General features: G+C 35.8%; 1 protein-coding gene across 7 annotated transcripts in view; it reads right to left on the bottom strand.

The window, feature by feature from the left end:
- Positions 1-23,898, bottom strand: part of ERBIN (erbb2 interacting protein) — a 67,408-nt gene continuing 43,510 nt past the window's right edge. For 2 of the 7 annotated variants that reach the window (XM_074166490.1, XM_074166491.1), the window contains exons 17-23: positions 22,467-22,581; positions 20,555-20,738; positions 18,221-19,745; positions 7,931-8,140; positions 6,681-6,773; positions 6,007-6,081; positions 3,151-3,258 (exon numbers count right to left, since the gene is read on the bottom strand). In XM_074166490.1, the coding sequence (XP_074022591.1) occupies positions 3,151-3,258; positions 6,007-6,081; positions 6,681-6,773; positions 7,931-8,140; positions 18,221-19,745; positions 20,555-20,738; positions 22,467-22,581 (2,310 nt within the window). Of the gene's footprint in view, positions 3,259-6,006; positions 6,082-6,680; positions 6,774-7,930; positions 8,141-9,855; positions 9,988-10,781; positions 10,926-12,427; positions 12,431-18,220; positions 19,746-20,554; positions 20,739-22,466; positions 22,585-23,898 lie in introns of all 7 variants that reach the window. The other 5 variants (XM_074166486.1, XM_074166489.1, XM_074166487.1 and 2 more) reach the window with 5 other exon arrangements.

The following is a 23,898-nucleotide window of genomic DNA, read 5'->3' as shown; positions in this document are numbered from 1 at the left end:
CATTAGTTTATTATCTATTCTCCATGTGTTACCTCAGAAACAGTCTAATTATATACAAAAATTTGGAATGTTGAATAAATGCTGATCAATAAAAACATTTTGTAGTTGTTGACAAGGGAATATTTCTAAACAAAACCAAAATAATCATAAAGGTTTGATTCTGTGTGTTGTTTATTGCTATGTTTGTGTTCATAGAATGCTTTCAAGTATATACACATTTTTTAAACTCCAGTCCAAAAAAGAAACTAAAAAATATTTACATAATAAATATGTGGGAGACTTCATCTTTTCATTACATCAGTTGAACTGATTCTTTAATGAACTATTAAGAATAGAAAGCATTAACAGTTTGCATCAACTCATTGCCATGCTGAGTAACTTAGGCTGCTGATGGATTTGATTCTATTCAAAATGCAGTTTAAGATGTATTCAAAATGAAAAGTGCCGACATTGTCTCTCCTCCTGCTGAGTCCTGGCTGGACTAGTTCAGGAGACATCTTTCTCCCACTCACCGCAAAATCATCTAGTTTGACATGTGTACACCTTTACACAGAGACACTGAAGGAACACACACATATCAAGCCACTGAAAACTTCAATATTTACTGAGTAAAATCAGTGTAATCTGTGTTTTATTAAATGGTTAATTTGCTACCTTACTGAAGATGAGCTTTGGCCAAGTATTTCCACAAGAAGTACTAAACTTCTTGCTATAAATCTCTACCTTCTATAGTTCTACCATAGCCAGTTTTTGGTAGAATTTTCCTGTGATACACAAATCTGAAAATTAAGTGACACAACAACATTTAAAACTTCTGTTACTATTAAAACTTCTGTTCCTATTAAAGCAAAATGCAATCCAGTATAATTCCTCAGTGATATATTTAAATGCACTGCAAAATGTATACAAAGTCAGTCCAAGATCAATAAAGAATCAGTTCTGCTTTTTGGACTTTTCCCTTCCCAAAGATACAGGTTATGTAGAAGACTAAGGTAATTTAGGACTTGTCTGTATGCATTCCCTTTAAAAGGCAGTGTGTGATAAAAATAACATGATTAAAAGTAATGAAAACGTGATGTGAACATTTTGCATTTTCAATAAAAAAATAGAAACTAAACAACAACAAAACACATCTTAGAAGGGGAACACTGAAGCCTGCCATTATATAGCTATGTTTCTCATTCTTTTCTTTGAAGATTAACAGCACACAGAAAATAAGTGAATTTTATCAAAATACAGCACATTTCTGCTAATATATCAAAAAAATTATTTTCTATGTAAATATTACTGAAAATCAACTAAAAAGAATTGAAATATACAAAGAGTTGTTAAAGGGTTTCAATTAAAATTATTAGAACTATACACAGTACAATAAGCAATAGTTAACATCTTTGAAAGAAGTGCAATAATATTTGAGTTCACTTATTTAAAAAGTACTGCCTGTTTATTACCACTAGCTATATGTAATTCCTCTCTCTTCCAACTCATTATCCCAAAACTAAGAGGCTGGTGTTCTTGCTAGCTTTATCAAAAGCATTTACTTTTGTACACATGGGTTGAAAAAAAGCAACTTATACCTGTCTCAAGCCACCAACATATATAATTAAAAAAAAATATGAACTGCAATAATTGAATATTGCTCCAATGACAGGCTAATCATTAGCCTGTGATTAAAAACAGTTATTGGTCTTCTATGGCACTTTTCCCTGGTCCATAACAACCGTGTATTAATTATTACTGCAGCTTATGCAGTCTCTATTCAATTACAAAGGAGAAAGAGAAAAATAAAGTTATGTTTCTGGTAAATAAAATTAATAGAAGCATAATTGAATATTTTATACAGTAATAAGGAACAAAGGCAGCCTGTGGTAAATCACTATTACATTAATATAGTTAGAAACCCTTTAATGACTCTGAAGTGTCTAGTTCACATTTAATGTCACCTGTAAGAACAGCCCTTTAAGAAACATCATTACGAACTGGTGGGTTGTAAGTACACCCTCCCTTTGCTCTCCATCTCACCACAGCAATTCTCCATCACTGTTCAAGGTTTCACGAACTTGCTTTGGTTACCTAGCTCCATGCGTATGGTTTCCTTTTTGATTAACAAGGCAATGCAAAGGCCAAACAGAATTGAGATATCTTTCATCACCCTTCCTGCATCATTTACTTTGTGTGTGTTTAAGTACATATTACAGGCAACAACCTTAAAAACTGGCCATTTCAGTTTCATTTTTAAAATCTATAAGGTTAAAATGGAATACTTTTTATTAAGATAGAAGCATCACCATCTGCACAAAATTGGGGATTTCCACGGCAGAGAAAAACCTCTGGGCACGCTTCCACAGTACAATTGAAAAAATTATGTATGCAAGAAAACCCAACTAAACATGAATCACATGTGGCAAATGAAAATTCAATGATTACACTAAGAACAAATCCTGTAGAATATCACAGATTTGTAGTTACAGTCTTCCTAAAAAAACACCGTAAGCTTTTATTGCATTTTCTATTGGTAGACGTACACTCCAGAGCTAAACACTTTTTCTTCTTTCCTGATTCCAGATTTAGATAGCAGACAGTTGTTTCACCTGACCTTTATTCTGTCCAACCAGCACCACCTTCCATCTACCCATTCATCTATACAATGTGCACATAGCAAAACCAACATTTCATATCCCCTGTCCATATCTACAGAAGTGGTTTCAGTATAACACATTAATATCTGGTGAATAAAAATAAAGGCAATAAACAGCTACAGGACAGACAGCCCTGCCATCTGTCCATTAGCTACAACTGAGGCTTCGCAAAGCCTTGCACAAAGTTTAGTAATGTGTATGCATTATCCAAAAATAAACCTACTATCTGTACAAAAAAACAACACAGGTTTGTTCTTGGAGGAGTGATCCTTAGATTGCTATAATGCTTAAAAACAAGTTTAATCACCATATGCATTTCCAAAATGATTTCCTGTATGTTCTATACAGTGGTTTTTTTTCCCCTTTAACCACAAGTTCAGTATTTCCTGTACAAATTTTGATCATAATTCTTTTCAAGTTCTTTCATGTATAAAAATAGGCAAAATATTCAGTTTCCCATAAGTCCTTCAATGAATCCTGCTGGCTTTTTCCCCCAATCCACAGTACATATTTATGAAGAAACTTCGCGAACAATGATGAGTTCCACTGCATTCTGAAAAGTCTTTAACAAAGATACCGCTTGTCCATGATCAATATTGATGAAACTGTAGCCATTAGCCTAAAAAGAAATATTTAAGTTGAAAATGACAGTCTCATATGCCATGTTAGTTAAACATGTCTCATATTTCATGTTAGTTTATTTAAGCTTTAAGGTTTAAAATAACTAAATTCTGTATGAATGCAGACAAACCACTGCAGATTTGCTGATTACATTGTTGATGTGAGTTGAACATGTACCTGTATGCTACAAGAAACTAAACTGATCTGTTAGCTCTGGAACAATTTTACCCCAAAGGTATTGCAAATGAACAAAAGAGAAAACTGAACTTTAAACCATTAACATCAGACGTCTAATTCATCAGCCTTAATGTAGCCATGCCAAAACAAGCAAATGCAGTACAAATGATCCATCCTAGTTTAAATATCACAATATTAGAAATGGTATTTGTGATAAGTTGAAGCATTTCACAAAAAACATTAGTGGCATTGAGAGACATTTTAGGGTGTGAGACCTCTTAAGGTCACCCCCAGCCTGAATTTTCTTATGACTCTAAACAACATTGTCATTCCTGGGATAGGTTTGATTTGGCAAACACAGGCAGGCCCAAATGGCCTACAAAAGACAGGGCAAACATGTCTATGGTTCAACTTCTCAGGGTGTACTACTGAACATTCATGTTCAGTCTGGGTGGTAAAATCTTGCAGAATGACAGATTCGTCCATTCTAAGCTGTTACTGCTTCCAGCTGCACATCCCACCTTTCTCCCGGAGCTACTGCCCCTTATGTGGCAACAGAAAGAACCAGTGGCGAGGTCTGCACCTCAGCTGTGCCACTTTGGAGCTGCAGTTCCTTATCCCATCACCAAACACTTGCTGTTGCTACCAGCTGAATCCTTTGATGTGAAGACAGCGGTTTTTAAATCTGCCCAGGGTTGCAGGGGAAGATTTACTGTTCAGAGAGCAAAAGTGGCCATAACCCTTCCAAATCGTCACAGAATGTCCTAGTTCTAACCTAATATGCAACAGCATCTTAAGACTTACATGCAATTATCTAGTCACTGGTCATGTAGAATATTTTTATTAGGCATATGTATTAGACAAGCATTACAATGTGCAGGTCTAATGCATGTTTTACAGAGAACATTGCAAAATCAAGCATAGCAAAATCATTTTGGGAGAGATGATACTCAGTCAATAACTGCAGAAGTTGTCTAAGTGGCAACAAGACAGAGTGGGACTGTCATTACATCATCACTGGCATTAAGTATAAAGGATGTGCTGTTACACAAAAAAAAATTCTTAGTTTTGAGAAATGAAACAGTCTGTAATTGTCTGCACATGCAAATGCAACTTCTCCTTCAGCTCTTTCTCAAACTATGAATTCCTCATTAAATAGAAAGCAAAAATCCAAGCAGAGCCAACATGACAAAAGGAAACTTCATTAGAAATGCCAGACAGACAAATGAAATTCCATAAAGACAGGAATAAGCTATCAAAACAAAGGTCACCTGTCACACACGTTCCACTCTATAAATAAGTAACAAATATGCTACCAGTATTTTCACAGGTTTAACATGCTTCTTGTTCCTGTATGTTGGAGGGTTACCCCTACCCCTTAAAGTCATCTACATCAGTAACGGAACTAGGACCCTTCTCACCCCAGTGAGGAAGAACAAGTACAGAATTATTACTATGCTCAAAAACAAGCCATCAAATTGGAACAACTTGATCTTAGTTTAGTTTTCTTGTCTGCTTTTTGGCTTAATCTTTTATTCGAAGGATTAGGCTGTGTTTTCAGTTCTGCTTTGTTTTAGAAAAGTGTTCACACAATGTTGTGGTTTAACTGAGATACTAGTGGGGGTTTTTTGTGGTTTTTTTTTCTGTTTGTTTGTTTTTGGTTTTTTTAGAAAACTGAAATGCAGCAGAGTTGACTGTGAACATTCTCAAACCAGTAATGTGATGAATAGTTAAGAATTTTTAACTCTGCAACTTTAAGGGTGGCTACAGCACTGTTCAAATGTCCTGTTGGCCCGTTTCTCTAAGAAAGTAAGGCTTCTATAATCCTGTTGTCCACTTCCCCAACCCCTCCCCAAATAGCTTATAAGCTCATTAGACAACTTCGAACAAATCTGAGACAGAAAAGGTCTGAAAGGTACTGAGTTCCTACAGAGAAGAACTGCACAGCTGCAGTCCAGAAGCCATGGCTCCTGAAGCAAGTTAAATGGCTTGCTTGCAGCAGACAGGGCAGCCAGGAGGTACACACAGTTACCAGCCAGGCATTAGCTGGCCAAGAGGCAGCTTCTGCCAGCCCTTCTGCGTGTCCAGCCCATCAGCTGGGGAAGTGGGGGGCAGCAGAGATGGGCAGAACTGTGGGACGGAGGGGGCTGTAACAGCGAGGTGCAGCTGGGGAGAGGGGCTGCGAAAGGCCACTGCTGGTGTTGAGACACCACCATATTCAGAATACTGCACGTAAGCGACCACAAGTTAAATAAATGAATGATAGTAGAGCCTAATGAAATGCTCACGTTCCATCTTGAATGACAATGTTAGGCCTGGTTTCCTGTCTTTAGAAGTGTGAAAAAATGTTCAGAGTTTGAAAAGATGATTCAACTGATTAACGCTGCAGCTTGTATTCCCTAGCCTAATGTTAGGTAGAAGAAAATTAAAAACATTATCCCAGAATATAAGCATGCTTCTGGAAAAGACACTGGTAATCTATGTAAAAATTAAATGCTCTGCTCTTAGAAAAGGTGTAAACTGAAAATTAACTGGTATACGATGCTCGTTAATTAGATGACCACAGTACCTGAATTATTTTATCTCCAGGCTGTAACAACTTAGATGCTGGTCCTTCTGGCTGCACTCTGGTTACAAATATGCCCTTGAAAAAGACAGGTGGAAAACATTTTTGACAACGTATTTCATGAATAGTAGGATAGCATGAAACACACATAATTCAAAGCATTTTTTCAATTTTCTATCCTAAGTAGAAGAGAATGCAATATTATTCTACAGGTCTACTGACTTTTGTGGCTGCCTTCCTTGTGTGATGGTAAATCCAGGAGAATTGTCTTTAAAGGAGTACTGAAGGGCAAATTCTGATCTGCCTTTGTTTAATTTGGCAGATGTATATGTCAAGTTGAGTTATCAACTGCCAGAAATAAGCCTGTAGGCTAGATCACGTTCTCTTTTTAAGAGGCTTCCTAATTGTAAACTCCACAATTCACTATCTCAAATTTGTTGACTGATATCTGGAACTGTGCAAGAATCACTCAGCTAGAATAATCCTCTGTGTTGTCATGTGACCACTATGGTCACATACCATAGGTCATTTTCCATATTATTTGTCCCCAATTTTCTCCCATCCAGTAAAGGAGTTTAGTGGTTTGGGGAATATATACACACACCCCTTCCTTTTTGCTCAACACTAGAAACCATTAATCAGAATTATTTTAAGATGCATTTGTATAAAATACTCACATCATCTTCAGGTCTGAATGGATTCCCTCTACCACCAACTCCTCCTGATATACTAAATCCAAGTTCTGGATCCTTGTCAATTCTCACTCGAATCTAAGTAGTTACAACCAAAGTTAGATGAACTGGCTGAAAATCTGCATTTAAAGCTACTGTCATGAAATTGTTACTAAGGAAGTCATATGAACAAAGGCTTTAAAAAAAAAAAATCTCAAAAAAGCATTATCAGTTTAAGAGAGTATTAAATTTCAAAATATTAACTCAGAACAAGTTTCCAATACAACAGCATCATGTATCATTGTACATAGGTTTTACTCCAGAGTCACTATTATTATCATGGTTCATATGGGCTTTAAATTCAGAGATATTTTGATATTATGTTAATGAATTTAGCGCCCCCAGCAAATATACATGTTCCTGTGAAAGAACCTGTTCCTCCAATTTCTTTGCTACCTCTAGCCGAATTTTAAAAATCCAACCTTGTTCCTGTTTTCACTCTAAGTTCTATGTAGCCAACACTGTCTCCCCTTTTTCTTGCCAGAATAGCTGTCTAGAAATCTTATTGTACACAAGAAGCAGACATTCTCATTCTAGCACAGAATGAAAATGTAGTTCTCAGTACTTTCTCAAAAAAAAAAACAACCCAAAAACAGAGGAAACATCCCGTGTCCAAGAGCAGAATGCAGCTTGCCACAATGAAAGAGCGATTAAAAATTGTATAACAATTTCTTATCCACATCTCTCTATCATAAATAAATCTCATAATTATCAGGCATGAATGAGATGCTCATACTTTTTTTATCCTGGCTTTTGGTATGGATGCAGATTTCTACATTTTCAGGTTTTTGAACCATTCTGGATAGCAATGAATAGATGCAAAGTACTCTAGTTGTACTGCTTCTTTGTATTTTTTCAGTTACTAGATAAATAATAAGTTGGTGATGAATAAATGTAGTTGAGAAATAAACTTCTAGCTCAGTAAAAAGATGCAAGTTTAACTTTCTGATACATTCTGTTAAAAATCCACTGTATCTCTCCCTTAAAATGTTCACATAAAAAGTAAAAAAAGCTCAAAACTAGAAGGAATGTTTGATTTCTGTATCAGAATTGCACTCAGATAACACTGTCTTCTGCTGGCGATAAATTCCTATACAATTTCTGTTGCCATCTACAGAGAAATGGTAATAAAAGGAAACAATCTAACAATTCACTGCCAGTGACAGTCATATCATAGAGTTATATTTTACTCTTACCTCTTGCTTTGCCAACTCATGGCTTTGTCTGGAAGAACACTGGGACTGGGTATAAGGAGGTTGGTGGGCAACTTTCAACATCAGATAATCAATTAATTGCTCTCTAGAGGGATGTCTTGCTACTGATGGTTGAGGAGGGAGATGATGGACTTGGCTGTAGTTTGCCTGAGGTCTTTGAGGCTGGCACATTTGTCCATTTGTCAAAGGTACCTGAATAAAACATGAATACTCAATGTCATACATTTTATAAGCAGCAATCCTTAATTCCTCCTTTATTATTCCAATATTTATCATACTTGACTGCTTTTAATTTTAGGAACATTACTAAAACTACTCTTCTGGATTGTGTACAATTATACTTCCTTTTTTTTTTTATAGTCATCAGCTCTGACCTACTGAGAACAAATCTGAAAAATAAAAACTTAGAGTGCTATTCTACTAGACCAGACTAGACAGTCTTTGCTTTTAGCACTTGTTTCACTGAGTTTTCTCAATCATTATTTTCTAGCAGTGTAATTGACAGTATTGACACTTGGTTAATACCACTATAGTTCCCAGTTCTATTGCATAAAATTCAGAGATTTTGTAACAATTCCCAGTAGATGATACACAAAAATCTCACACAGCTAGCAGACAGAAATTTCATGCTCTCCAAACATCTTTTGGTGGCCACTCCACAAGAAAACCTTCTGAGCAAATTAACATACAAGCTCAAGATTTTCAAAATCAAAACTGTAATCGTATTTCCAATAGACATTATTCTTTTGTTAACACATCTGTCACTGATTTGACAGGTATAATGATGACAGCAGTAAAGGTATGCAGCTGTCAAGACACACAGTGCATTAAAACCATGTCACTAGGGATGATGCTGGAGATCACATTTCTTATTGAAGCCTGAGAGCTACTGTTCGGATCTGCAGGTCTGTGTTGAGATTGGCAGCCTTTTGCCTCCTTGCTGATCTGCCTCTCAAAGTCACTCATTCCTCTGTATGATACCCACATTCCAAAAATGCTATAGGCTTGAGTTACAGACTTTTTTCTGCCTGCCGCCATTATCCCATTAGTTACAGGATACAAGGATATTCAAATTCTCTCTCAGTATTATAAATAACTGAAGTGTGCAAATTTCAACCTTTAATTACACTATATGAATGGACACATATCAGAATCTTTCTGTTGAGTTTATGTCAAAGTGATGCTGAGAAATGATAATGTGTATATAAATACATTTTTCCACTTATTTACAAATCAGATGTATTCAATTTACATTATTTTCTACTGCCTTTTCTGAAAACCTAAAGCATGACAGGAGAACTTTTTTTTTTTCCTATTGCACTGCCAGAGGCAGTTTTCACAGGCAACATGTACCAACAGCTACGCAAATTCCCAGTATCCAATGTCTGTAGAAATGCAACTGAAATTAGTGAAGCTATAAAGAGAAAATCAATTGCTGCATCATAAGAATTCACAATTATCTATTTAGTTTCATTGCAGTAAGTCCTGCCTGTATAGATGGTCCTTAGAGATCAATACAGAATGTCTCCTACAAGTTTAGGTTTATCATCACAACAGATTTCAAATTAGTCCTTTAAAAGGTTTAATCAACTTCATATTGCTTTCCTGGAATCATCTGCCATGTTGCAATTTACACTTGCAATTATGTCTTTTGCTGCAAATTTCTTCTTTCAAAGCTGCTGAAGAAAAATGAAAACTATCCCCCTTCATATAGTTAGCTATTTTGTCTTCCAAAAAGAGGAAGTTATTTGATTTATGCCACTTTCAATATCTGGGCATTACATTTCAAAGAAGTCTCAGTTCCAACTGCTATCCCAATATTATGTTTCTACTACTAATAAGAAAACCATATAACCTTACAAATAATAATAAATATATTCTATCCATGGTATCATGTAGATAATTACCTGGACAGCTATTTTCTTCATGCTGTCTGGAGGAACATCTTTGAGACTAAGCGTGGCAGATGAGTAATTCTGCTGTCCTGAAATGAATACCTCATCCTGGCATTGATCTCCTGGAGTAGAAGCCTGGGGATGCTTTAAACAGAATGGAACAGTGAAGACGACTGTCTTTATATAATTCAAACTAGAAAAATTATCATAAGAAGCCCAGAATAAAACATTTTAAGCACTTTCTTGTTCTTTATCTTAACTAGTACATTGTTTATGTAGAAAATCTTACTAGCCAAGACACCACACCCATGAAATACAAAAACTAGCATCTGCAGAGGTGTCTTTGATCACCAATAAATTGATAAAAAAAGTCAATAAATGTTAAGGACTGCCTATTCAAGGATTCATAAGGTTAAAGGAAGTCTTCTGTTGACTTTATCCTGCTCACTCTGGAAATCATAATATCACTCAGGATGCCCAGAGTTAAAGAATCATTTCCTCACAAACTAAATTATTAGTTTTCTTGAATGCCTACAGTTTCTTAACAGTACAGTTTACATAATCAGAATTTGTTTGCGGGAGGAAAAAGCATAATAAGATTTTGTTCAAACCTTTAACAACCTAGGTTAAATTCATAATGGTAATCTCTTGCACATATGTACAATGAAACCAAACAATTTTACTTATATTCAACCATCTATAAAAGACAATAAGAAAACTCAATTTCATGACATTAAATTTAAAAGCCTTGCAATAAATTTAAGACGTATGAAGGCAAAGTATTTGACTTAATGCCTATAAAAAACTCCACCACATATATTCTTTTTATTGAAAGCATTGTCCATATGTAAAAGGGTAAGTCCATCAATTTAAGGACACCTCTCACAGTTTATTCTTTCCCCCTCTATATATTGCAATAGCCTCCTGTAGGTACTCACTCGAACAATGTGCACACCAGAACCTCTTCCGTCTGCAACACTCAAGGCAACACTACCCTGGCTGCCATGCAGATCCCTAGAGCTGCCATAGTGAAAGCTGCTAACTGCAGCATAATTGGAATTAAAGGACCTAGACAGCATGCTCTGAATAAAGAGGGGACAGATTTAACACAGAGATTAGTGCAGCATGCATAAACCACAAGACATGTTATACATAGACTAATACAAACATATTTCATTGTCATGCAAGATAAAAACCATGCAAGAACAGTACCACTGTGATGTATAAAACACAAGTCAGTGACCCTTATTTACCTTTATTTACTGTAAATCAGCATGCAATCAGCAGTTAACATGCAGAATTACATGTAAATAAAGTCATTCAAATGTTCATGTGTCTGGAAAAACAACAAAGGTGCACAGCTTATGAAAATTTCTAGGTTTTCATTAAATTTGCAGCATATCAAATGTTGTAGGAAGAGAAGCTGGCAGTCAAGATAAACACCTGTGGAAAACCATCTCTTTACCAGTTATTATTTTATCTCATTCCGTCTCCCACTCCTGACCCCCATACTGGTACAGTACAAATAACAATTTACACAGAGACAAAGATTTGACTGTTTGACTGGGTTTTCTTACTATTGCAATACTGTCAACTTCTGCAACGCACTCCAATAATAGGAACATGAACGAGCATCATTTAAAGAAAAAGAGACTCAAAAGAAACCTTCGAGTCCACCCCTGTGCCACTGCTGGCAATTATACAGGTAACACGAGCTCAAGGACAGAAGTGATAGTGGTTTGCTTTTGAGCTTCATTACCTTGCAGACCTCTGCAATATTGTCAAGGGTAACAGAAAGCAAGCAGTAGACATTAATGGACTTTCGTAGTGGTAAGAACAAAACAAATTAAAAAGACTGCACAAAAGAAAAGGAAAATCCTCCATGTGCCACCTGATAAATTAAACAAACCTATCCTGAAAAAATTACAAAGAACCATGGAAAAGTATGAACGTTGTAAAAGATACACCACAGAGCATCAAAACCTACCAAAGTCAAAGTTCTTGGTTTTTTTTATAAAGTTTCTAATTTTTCGAAGGGGAGGGGAGAGGAAAGAGCTGAAAATATGTATCATTTGATTAAGATACTGCAACAACTTTAACATGAATAAATACATTTTGGTGTTTGTCTGTTGACTATATATACTAATTTGATTTTGAAAATAGTCACAAGTCCTCAGGCTGACATTTACTCTTTCACACTAGCTTGATCTTGTGAAAACTAAAACTACTTTAATAATCAGTCATATGCCTCTGCATATTCATACTCCCCAGATGGCTTGGTAGCACAGTCATTGGAAACTCCCTTGTAAAAACAGTATTTACTGACAATACTTGGCTTTTCTTGGCCAAGGCTCTTGGCTGGCCTCTCACTTAATGGCATAGTGAGCTTTATTCATGCTCCTCTTCTACACCTACCCTGTTCTCTAGTCAATTTGTTTTTCCAGACAAGTCTCCAGAGGCTTTCCCCTCTTGGGAGGGGAAGACTGTACTTGGCATTCAAGTCTGCTCATCTAAGTGTCAGGCCAAACACCCAGATGAAACTGCCAAAGCCAGTTTTCCTTAGCTCCTTAGTGTCTCAAAGCACCTTCTTACAACTATTCTCAAAGTAGTCTCTGTAATTAGCCAGGTGGCTTTCTTTCCCCACTTGTACAGGCAAGTCCCTGAAGTCTCTACAGGAAGCTCCTCTCAGAGGCTCCTATATCTCTCTAACTCCCATAAGTGGCAAAAAGGCAGACAAAAATAGAAGGAATGCATAGTTCGACTAGAAAGTTATTGTCTGAAAGTGTCCCTAGCAGACCATCTTCCTGTAAATATCCCTAGATCCATTAGATTCACTCCTCTCTTAGAAGGACCCAAACAGATGGTCAATAAAATAGTGATGATCTAAATCCAGATTTATATTTACAATTTAAGATAGATCTGCAATAGGAGGTAGAACTTTCCTAAAATTTGTAGAGGCACAAACTTGTCGATTCAGGAATTAAGATTTCAGTTAGCTCAGTTCAGTGAGCTTCAAGGTGATTACATAGCCTGAGAGCAGTTTTATTCAAGGGTTTATAAAATCTCCTTTCTTAGTAGAGACTTTTTCCAAAGTACAAAAAATTATTGTGCAATTTATGTAGGGAAGACGTGAAGTACTGCAAACACCATTTTTCTCTACAATGGGCACAGCATCTCAACACTAAATTAGAAGGATCCAACAAGTATACAGACTGTGCAGAACAAATACTATTTAAAATTACATGGAGTTGTAAGAAAGTTTTAGTTTAAGAGAAGAAGAGATTCCTAGTGGAAAAAAATTAGGAAGTATTTTTCCTGTACCTATTTTTAGCTGGGAAGAGAGAAACTGAGGTGTTTGGCTTGTGAACAGTATTCTTCTTAATTTTGCTTCTCAATACGAGTACAATAAAGGTTGTACATTTCCTAATGAGATTCCTGAAGACTGCTGCACCAGAGAAGACACTTTTTGAAATCTGAATAAGCAGATGCCATTAAACCCCCTAATTTTTATTCCAATTCATTAAAAATCAAACATAGAATAAATGCATGTTCTGAACTTCAGATTAAACCTCAATGTTAATTCCAAGTACCAACTCTACTCTACACCTGATTTGCTACAGTGTCTTATGGTATAATGGCCTAAAAAATGATAATTCAAATACCTGAGGCTTGAGAAGTCTCATTTCAGTTACTCTAAACTGATATACAGTAACCAATATTCCACTATATTTTTGTGTAAGCTAAGTTTACTAGAAATCAGTTATCAAACTGTGAAGAACACATATTAAAAGCTACAATACATCAAGGAAAAAAAAAAGGCTATGTACAAAGTTAAAAAAAAAATCACCATGGATTTGTAGTCCTGATTTCATCAGGCTTTGTAGTCAAAATTGGCCTCTAATGGAATCAGTTTAGATGCAGGTAGCTAGTAGCACAGTTCTGGGGTTTACTTACATTATTTTGAATGCCAAGAGTCAGAACATATTCTCTATTTTGCAGCTTACATGAGAATTAACAATTTCACATTTCAAAGGGTGTCTTTTGGGAATTGAAGTGTCTTAATGCATTTACTTAGGTGCACAACAATAAATACTGGAATTTATCTAGGAGAACTTCTGCTGGATAATACTGTTTTAATTTTAAGACTAGCTGGAGTCTGTCATGACAGTCTGTGAAATTTTGGTATAGAACAGGAACTAATGAAATTCAAATATCTGCAGGGAGCAAGACTCTACATTCTACTTATGCTGGAATAGCCGTAACTGGTAAATTAACTGCTAACCCTAAGTATTAACCTTATTTATTTATTTATTTAACAGTACTTAGAATCAATTGCCAGCTAAAGGTGTACATGTTATCCTTGGAGGCTATATTAAATGGCTAGAAATCCCTTCACTTTTCATTCCCACCCTGGCTGTCTAAGATTCTCTAGAAAAAAACCAACACTTTGCTCAAGGTATTCTGGAACACTTGAAATGCTTAAAATTAATGTTTTAAGCCTTTTGGAATAAAAGAAGCACACAAGTAAAACAAAAAAAAAAGGGGGCAAAAAAAAAGGGGGCAAAAAAAAAGGGGGCAAAAAAAAAGGGGGCAAAAAAAAAGGGGGCAAAAAAAAAGGGGGCAAAAAAAAAGGGGGCAAAAAAAAAGGGGGCAAAAAAAAAGGGGGCAAAAAAAGGGGGCAAAAAAAAAGGGGGCAAAAAAAAAGGGGGCAAAAAAAAAGGGGGCAAAAAAAAAGGGGGCAAAAAAAAAGGGGGCAAAAAAAAAGGGGCAAAAAAAAAAGCATCTTCAATAAGTGACAGTACTCCTGTTGAAGAGTTACATATGGAAAATTACATATAATTTCAGTTCTACTGTCATAAAATGTTTACAGGGTCAGAACTTTTTGAAGTGTGATGTATTGACTTCTGAACTATACAAAATATCATTATAACACATTGATGGTTCAGTGGTACATTCAAAATGGAGAAAAAAACCTCCTAATTTCTGAATTGCAAAGTACAAAGCAAACTTTATGACCTCTGCTCTGAAAGCTCTGCCATTTTAAAAGTAGATAAAAAAATCAAGGACTTAATTCCAGATGAAATTAGAATTGAAAGCAAAGACACACCTGATAAACTGCCAAGAGATCCACAACCAAATGAAAATATACATATGTAAGGAAAGGACTGAGCCAGGCTCAAGAATTCTTTCTGCCTACTCAGCACATTGAAACAGAATAGTTATGTGTATATAACTGTTGCAGATATTTATTATTGCAGTTTACAGATGAGAAATTAATCTAGCATATAATAAAATGTGTATGACACTGGTGTTTTACACAGGCAGAGTTTAAGTTTTCATTGAGGAATTTAAACTTTCATCATGACTACTACAGACGACTACTGTGACGTATCAGGTAGAAAAATTGGTAAATCACACTGAAAAAGGAAAATATGCTGGAAAATATTACTGCTCTTAAAACCTGACCTGTGCACTAAATTTATGAGGTTGGGTGTGGGGTAGAAATGACTGCATGCTTTCCAACAGCTTACATAGCCACTAGAGAGCAGTTTGACACTTAAAAAAGCTCTCTTCTCTTATCCCACAACAAAATGTGTTTTGCATCAGATAAGCAAGTTTTTTCTCCTGGATATATGCAAAATTTCCATTTACAAATGGTCTTGTGAACTTTTTTCACCTTCCTTCAACCAGGTGGATAATTTTAGTTGGTTGGTGCATGCCTCCTAACAGCTTGTCAAAGGGATTACAAATGCTGGTTACTTGCCTGGAATCCATGTTAGTACTTTTTACTGAACTTAAAACTACTCTGTATCTCTCCTCATGCAAAGTAAATTCTTGAAAGTTTTTTCCTACCTGTATGAGGTAAAAAGGGCTAATAAATAAAACAAGAACTCGCTTCTCCAAATTGTCAAAGAAACAGACACTTAAGTGGGTTCACCCTTCTTTCTCTCTCCCTCCAGTTACCACACTTTATAAATACAAGTGAGTACTTCAGGAGCTCAGCAAAAAGGAAAAAAAAACAAACCAAAACACAAACCCCAAATCTAGAATAATACCAACCCCCAAATCCTCATTATACCCTCTTTCCTAATAAGCACAGGATAGAAATAATAAATGATTAAATTCAATTATCAGACTCAGAAAAGTCACAGCAAAGGTAATACTATTAATCCCCGCTGTGTATAGCCACAAACAAGAAGAGACAAATTAAATATTCATCATAAGGCTTAATTTTGTGTACCTGTTTCTGTCAGTGTTGTGTCTTATGGCTTAAAAAAAAAAAAGACATGCCATTTTAAATCCATAAAAGCTCTGTCAAAGCAATTTCCAATAAATGTTCCTTAAATGAGCTCTGTAATTGAACTTGTTCATTAAATGCTTGTTCCTTAAATGAATTCTGCACTTGCTGAGATTTTTTTCAGACTTCAAAACATTTCAGAAGTCTGGTTTATAGATTAAGCCCCCTCCAGCTAGTTTTTAATTACAAATAGAAATACTGAAACCATTATTTTAAAAGAACAAAGAAATATCTACTAAATTCCTAGAATTTCCACATTATCATATTTGCCAGCTGCCATATAGGATCATATCTACATTTTTCACAGTTTAGATTTTTCTAAGTCCGTCATATCCCTGAGAATATGAAGTAGACAATTATATACACGTTCACTTTTAAACCCTTAAGTCTCAGACTGCTACTTTAAAATGCTTCAAGGCCAGAACAAAAGGAACATGCACATACAAAACAGACCTGTTAAACTAGATGCATAGCTTAGATCTCAATAGCAGCTATTCCATTTCACCCGAGTAGGAAACAAAAATTAAGGTTTACATATAAAGCATGATAGAAGGTATGGGCAGATATAAAGGGAATCAAGTCAGGCAGTCAATTTCATTTCAGTAAAGGTGACTACACTGCTACAGTACCTGAACAGGTATCACTGGTGTATTAAACACTGTTCCTAACATGTCAAATGTAGATGGTATAAGAACAGGCTATAAGCAAACTGCATAAGCAGTGCATTGAAGTTTTGTTTCCCTCTGCATTTAGGGACTGCTGGGATCTTTGCTTCTCCGTCGTTTCATGTAAGATTTGATATATGCATCCAGGAGCACGGGAGATCAGAGAATGCAGCTTTTATTAGGGATAGGTTTGTGACTGCCTTGTGGGACAAATAGTCCCCACACTACAGCACAGTACTGTGAAAGCCTAAAACATTTTATGTTGTATGTGACTCAAACTGGATTGGAAGAACAGGTGCAGCTTTTGTGCAGGCTTCTTTAAAAAACAAACAAAACCCTTTCTATCATCAGAAGTTATGCAACTTAAAAGAAACAAAAGCAAACCATCCCTCCAAATACCTGGACTTCCAAAGAAAAATTTTAGTTTAAAGTAGTTTTTCCAACCATCTCCAATTAAATTTCTTTAACTATCAAGGATATTGAAGTATTTAGCAAAATAATCACAAACCAAACTATGTTCTTTCAAAAGAAATTAAAAAAGAAAATCCATCTAGCTGGCATAATCAAAATGTATTTTGGCTGCTTTATGCACTTCCCCTCCAAAGAAGCAGGATCAGACTAATGACATTCTACCCATTATTTAGTGATGACACTTTGAACTGGTTTAGCTGGTCAGCATAGTTTACACTCTTCCAGTCTCTACTCAAATTCTTTGAAGATGGGTAATTGTTTAGCTCTACATATCAGCTCAAACTCTTGATAGCATTTACATTACATAAAGAATCCAGTTCATCATCTCTAGTTATATCAGAACCTCCTGTGATTTCCTGAACAAGATTAAGTGTTCTCATCTCACATCAATAAATATTCATTCAACAATCTGTCAGATACCCAACTTCAAAAGACAACTGGCTTGGAGGCAAATACATGTTAATTATGGCTTTTGAATTCTTCAGCAACTGAAGCTATAGACCTATACTTTCAAACTGATTTTACTGATTTTCTTTTCCTCGTTCTTAAAGAGAAGAAATAGGGGAAAAAAGGCAGAACAGAAAGATCAAGAAGTGTAAGGGAGCATTTTAGTATAATATGAATACTACGCTACAATAAAAATTACCTGGCCTGGCAGTCCAGCAGGTCAATGTCACATTATTTAATGTATTCTAAAGTAATTGGACTAAGCTGGTAAGTACAACGTAAAAACAACAAACTTTTTTTTCTTTAGGGGAAAAGTTCACTTATAGTCTATCATTTGACTGTTTCTCAGATAGTCATCAAAAACATGTTTATCCTTTTTAAGGTAATATCAGAAGTACACTTGTACTGGTAATTAAAGGCAATTCAAAACACACAGCATCTGACATTTCATATACAGGTAACAAAGATAGAGAAGCTTTAAAATTATTATTTTTACCTTTTCAAGCTTTTTAGCCTCAATATGTCGCAGCACCTGTTCCCTCCAGTCATGAGGGACTTTACTTTTTCCTGGAGGGTCTAATAAAGAGTGCTCAGAGTTAACCCTTGAGTTTGATCGCTTTGAAGGGCTAGTCCGTGAGTAATTGAAGTCACTAACTGACATAGTTCTTTCTGGTATTTCATTCACTGACGGCCGAGCACTCTGTGGTCGGGGTACATTTGGACCATCAATGCTGTATGTCCTGGCAGAAAGAGGTCTCTGTTGCCCAGACATTACTGGTGGAACTCTTCCCATTGAATGCAAATCTCTATATGTTAGATAATCCCCTTCAGGAACCTGGTTCCGCCTTGAAGGTCCAGTATCCCCAATATTTATAGAAGCTGTAGAAGATACACTGCTCTGCCTTTGAAGAGTGTGTCTGGCTGCTCCTGGAAGCAGTCTATCATTCAGTGGAACAGCCCACACATCTTTATGTCTCCCAGCCATCCGTTGATGAGTATTATACACAGTGCTGGCTCGGACATTGTTATGATTTGAGAAATTCATATTGGCAGAATGCTTTACATAGCTGGGGGTTTCTGCACTGTCAGACCTAAGCAGACGTGAAGGAGGTAAGCTGCCTTGTTCTACTTGGGTGTTTTGTTTCTGGGGCCACAAGGTGTCTTTCGCTGCTGCACTGCTGCTGTACTGAATATTATACTGGGGAGGAGTGCAGAAAATCTGTGCACCACTTGTCACTGATCCTCTCATTACATTAGCACCTTCAGGATTGTGATTTGAGTCGAACTTGAACACAGTTTTTGTAGAAGATACTAAATCAGATGATGATGATGACCCAGGAAAAACCTGCAAAGGCTGATCATACAGAAGAGTAGCAGATTTACTTCGGACTATGTTTTTTCCATCTGCATTATCAGATGCTGATTTCACCACTGAGTTTGACTGTTGAGATCCATTCTCATTGACAATATCGTAGATTTTAAGACCACCAGTGTCCATACTCGTGATGCTGTGAGATTTCATCACAGGACCACTTCTCTGTGGGGACAAATCTTCAGTGCTCCTTGAAACAGACAGCTCAGCAGAATTGCCATCAACCGTAGTGCTTCTCACTAGTTTGTCTTTACTGGGAGACTCTACTGCTTCTTCAGGATGCCCATTTACTTTATTTATAGCATACTTGTTTCCATTTTCCAAGTGCTGACTTTCTTCTTTCATGTTGTTATTCAAAAAGCCCTTTACTGAAACTATTTCTTGTGTCTGTAACCTTTCTACAGGAACTGGCACTGCCTCTTCACTAACCAGTTTATTGATATTCATGTTTATTTGGTCTAATTTTTGAGACTCCTCCATAGGAGTGCTTAGATCAACACTTTTTCCTATCAGGCCTAATCTTTCTTCAATGCTTAATTCATATTCAGACAAATTTGTAACCTTCTCTTGCACATTTATTTTTTCTTCTACTGTAATGCTCAATTCACCTCCATTTTGCAAAAGATTATTCAAATTTTCGTCTTCTCGTCTGGAAAAAAAAGATGGTTCTTAGAAGAAATTCCAAAAGGAACCAACCAACATATTCCTTTAAAAATTGTTTTAGAAAAAAATAATCACTAACATGCAACACAGCCATATTGTTCATACAAAATGGTACAAACACCAATATACAACCAGATTTGTGATTTGCTATCTTACCATTACAGAAATATATAGAGGGCTCATTTTGGCAACATTCATGTCACCTGATTTCAGATGTTTGTTTAAACTCAACAGGAATTATTAAAGACAGTTTAAAAGTGTCAAGAAATATACAGTGACTAAGTTTTTTTTTTTTTTAATCAAATACTTGCAAGTTCCATGACAATTTTGGACAAATGTCTTGTTTCTATTGGCAATTTTTTAAAAAGTGGCACCTTCTAACTAAAATCTCAAGAAGAGTAGCAACCTGTAAGTCCACTCTTACGAGTTTCTAAAAGCCTTTTATAGTTATGTTATTAATCAAATCAATCTTCAAAATTATGCAAGTAAAACCACAGCTTTTAAAATGATGTATTCAAGTCTTTTGTGGGATAACAAATTATAAGGATGAAATTATTACACCTTATTATTAGAACAGATGAGAAACGTGCATATGAAAATTAGCCCTTGAATTTTACAGTACCTTTTTTTTTTAAAAGAGAACTATTCCATTATTTAACCTTATTTTAAAACATTAAAATTTAAATTATTTCATGAACGATAAATTAATGAATTAAAGGAATGAACACATAATGTGAAAGATTAAGTAACATTTTGCTATTAGATTTGCTTAGTGGTACACAGTATCTTACAAACCTGATCTTGGATAAAACAGCAGCATTTGTTTCTTTGTCTGGAGAACAGAGAGAAATATCTTGGCTACTATCAGTATTTAAGGAAACAGAATCTGACATTCGAGAAGGAGAGGAACAGTTGCTGTTATTTTGATTGCTATTGTGGGTAGCTTCATCTGATAAGGAATCAGCATCTTTTGAATCATCTGAAATAAAAAGTTGCCAATTTAGTTACAGACACATACATCTGCTTAATAGCTATTTAATGTATGTATGTTACGGTATTTTGAAATTGTCTCTTGTTCTACAGCATATCTTAGTACTGGAAACTAAAATGTAAGCTAACACCTTTGCAAACTTCATTTAAACTTATAAAAGACTGTTGGCAATAGTTCTTATTTTTTAAATATTTGGTTCAATGTAAACAGCCCTCACCTGTTAATGAAATTTAACTTGTTGCTTTATTCCAAGTTTCCTTGGCATAAGCTAGTGCTACATTATGCAATATTTCCCCAAAATACCTATCATGTCATACTTCTGTTTTTGCAATGATTTCAAAGTTTTGAATTACATATGTTTGTTAGCCCCTATGAAAATGAAGTACGTTGCTTTGCATGCAGGATTTTGAAAGTGTATATAGTTCCTGATTTTGAACATTATATCATTGCTAAATAGCTATTTATTAGGTCAAGTACTCTGGAAAGATCTAGATCACTGGCTAAGCTCTCTATAGTTTCATAAATAGAAAAAAAAAGGAAAGAAAAATGTTCTTCTACAGAGTTGGACTCCAATGCATTCCCATGCTCTGCAGACCACAGGACAACATTTTCAGAGTACATTACACCTGCGCACATTGATTCTTGTATAATATACGCATACTTACATACTATATCCATATAAAAATAACTTCTGTGGTACTTCAAGCTAGCCAGGATTTTGATATAAGCAAACAAATACATTTCAATTTTTGCTTCAAGACACAGTTACAGGTGCCAAAAGCATAGATTTTGTGAAACTAATGTCTAAAAAGTAGTTTTGACTTAGTACTTCAGTCAGACATAAAAACTCAAAGTAAGCATTGATAAACATCAATCTTTTCACCTGCATGTGGTCATCAGCAGACGACTCCTGCTACCTCCATGTGGTTTTCCTTCATCCCCACTAAATACCACCCTTTTACATGTAATGGACAGAGAAACCTTTTGTCCTGGGAAGTACTGGACTAGTACATCCTATGAAGCAAAACACAATTTGCTCTCCAACTTTTAAATTATGCTTTCTCTAAATCCTACGTCATTCCTTACTCTTAAGGAAATGGTTACCCAGACCAAAACTATCTTTCAGAGAATATAAAACTTCGGTAAAAAAAACAATGTTCTGAAGTTTCCTGTGAGAGGAAAGAAGAAAAATAAGAGTAAAGTGACTCTGTAGAAAGAGTTCCCACAAGAGAAGTTTATTCTTAAACCTTAAGAAGACAGCAGAGCTTCTCTGGGATATTTAAACAAGTGATTTTGCTGCCTACAGCAGCAATAATCCACAAAATCTGTTGGAAAATGGAAATATGGAATATTTCCAAGGTAAATACCACTTTCTGCAATCCTTTTCTTAAGTGTATCAAGAGTATCTTCCAGGTAATAATCCACAACACACACAAACACATCTCCTTTCCCCCTTTGCTTTTAAACTGATGAAGAAAGAAGAAAGTTAAGATGTCAGCACAGTTTTCTCTATCACACACTATCTCTCTCTATCACACAAGTATAAGAAATTGCAGAATTTTTTTTCTGCTTTCATTGCTTAACTAGAGAATTGATCTTTCTTTTAAAACATACAAATTAAATCTACTTTTATGTAATTTAATTGGAGCTAGTCACTTTGAGTGCAGAAATCATCATAATCACACAACATTACTATTGCGTTTTATGGTATCTAACCTTTTTTGTTATTGCTAAGAGCTACCACTTTGGGTTGGTTTATGGAGGTTTCTATCAGCGGTGGTCGCATTTCTGCCATTTTCATCTCTTCATCAGAGGAGAGTTCTTCTGACTCCTGCTAGAGTAAAAACAGCTTTATGTTGTACATTTTAAAGAACTGCTTAAAGGTTAAGTAAATGCTATCTAAACTGTCACTCACTGAACAATAAAGGGGAAAAAATAAACAGGCAACATAGCAGAGGCATAACATAACTGTGTAGCACGTTTGTAGTGCAAGTCAAGTGAATTTAGTAATATTTGCCACTGAATTATCTTTAGGAAGCAGAACATGCAGACTTGCATTGTCACTGATGAACTCTATGGAAACAGCACTCAAACCGGTAACTTGAAACCTGCTTGGAGCAAGTTGATGCAGCCTCTGTTCCACCATTGGAGACAACCTCCAGTTGAATGCAAGTCAGGAAGTTACCACTGAAGCAGCAAACACCCCAGAACTGCCTAAATGGGTATTGGTTTTGCGGAGAAGAGTTCAAACGGAAACAGCTATAGAGTAGCATGACCAAGACAATCTTAGGAATGGAGAGCTATGCTGTGAGAAAACACTGCAAGAGCTTGCATAGTCTAGCAAAAAAAGAGCAGGTGTAGCTTGGGTTTGTAACTTTAAATTTACACTTGAAGTAAATTCCTAAAGGAAGGAAAATTATTTGATTTCAATAACAATGGCTGAGAAAAAGTGATGCTGAATACATTTAAGCTAGAAATCACTACTTCCTAACCATAAGATGGAGCTCAGTGCACTTATGAAAGAGATTAACTGACAAAACTGCTGCAACAGCAGCCATGGAACTGATTCAGTATCCTACTACCAGCCCTATATTCCTATTGTCTTCAAAATTCAATTGTTTTCAGTAATATTTTGAAGAAAAAAACCCCACCAATCCTTCCTCAAAGTGGAAACCCCTTTCCAGGAAACATGCTTTCTGCCACAAATGCTACAAAATCCACTTTGCAGGTTGCAGAAGTAGTCTCTTAGTGTTCCCTTTTTCTTAAAAGTTGCAGAACATCTACTGTGTGGAACTTACTGGAGCACCACCTTTCCCATGATACTAACTACCTGGCCAGTTCTTTGAACTGCGGGAAGGACAAACCTGACTGAGATGTAACAAACAAGCTATTACAGTGTTCACTAAAAATAAGAAATAAAAATCCATCGGTTTTCTCTGCAATCAGAATCAGAACCTCTTCACTGCCTCTACCACGTTGCTTTTCCTTTTGGATGTGACATACAACAAGTGTAATCAATGCTGAAACAAAAAAAACTTACATTCATGCAAAGTTTAGGTGATCTGGATTCAAGTGCGACAGTTATCAGCAGATTATTACATGGAAGTAAGGAATTTGCTATCCCTGATTGACTACACATTGCTGCCTC

This window comes from Numenius arquata, chromosome Z (genome assembly GCF_964106895.1).
Source record: "Numenius arquata chromosome Z, bNumArq3.hap1.1, whole genome shotgun sequence".
Taxonomy (NCBI): Eukaryota; Metazoa; Chordata; class Aves; order Charadriiformes; family Scolopacidae; genus Numenius; species Numenius arquata.
The sequence above is the reverse complement of the archived record's forward strand: the minus strand, read 5'-3'. Positions and strand labels throughout refer to the sequence as shown.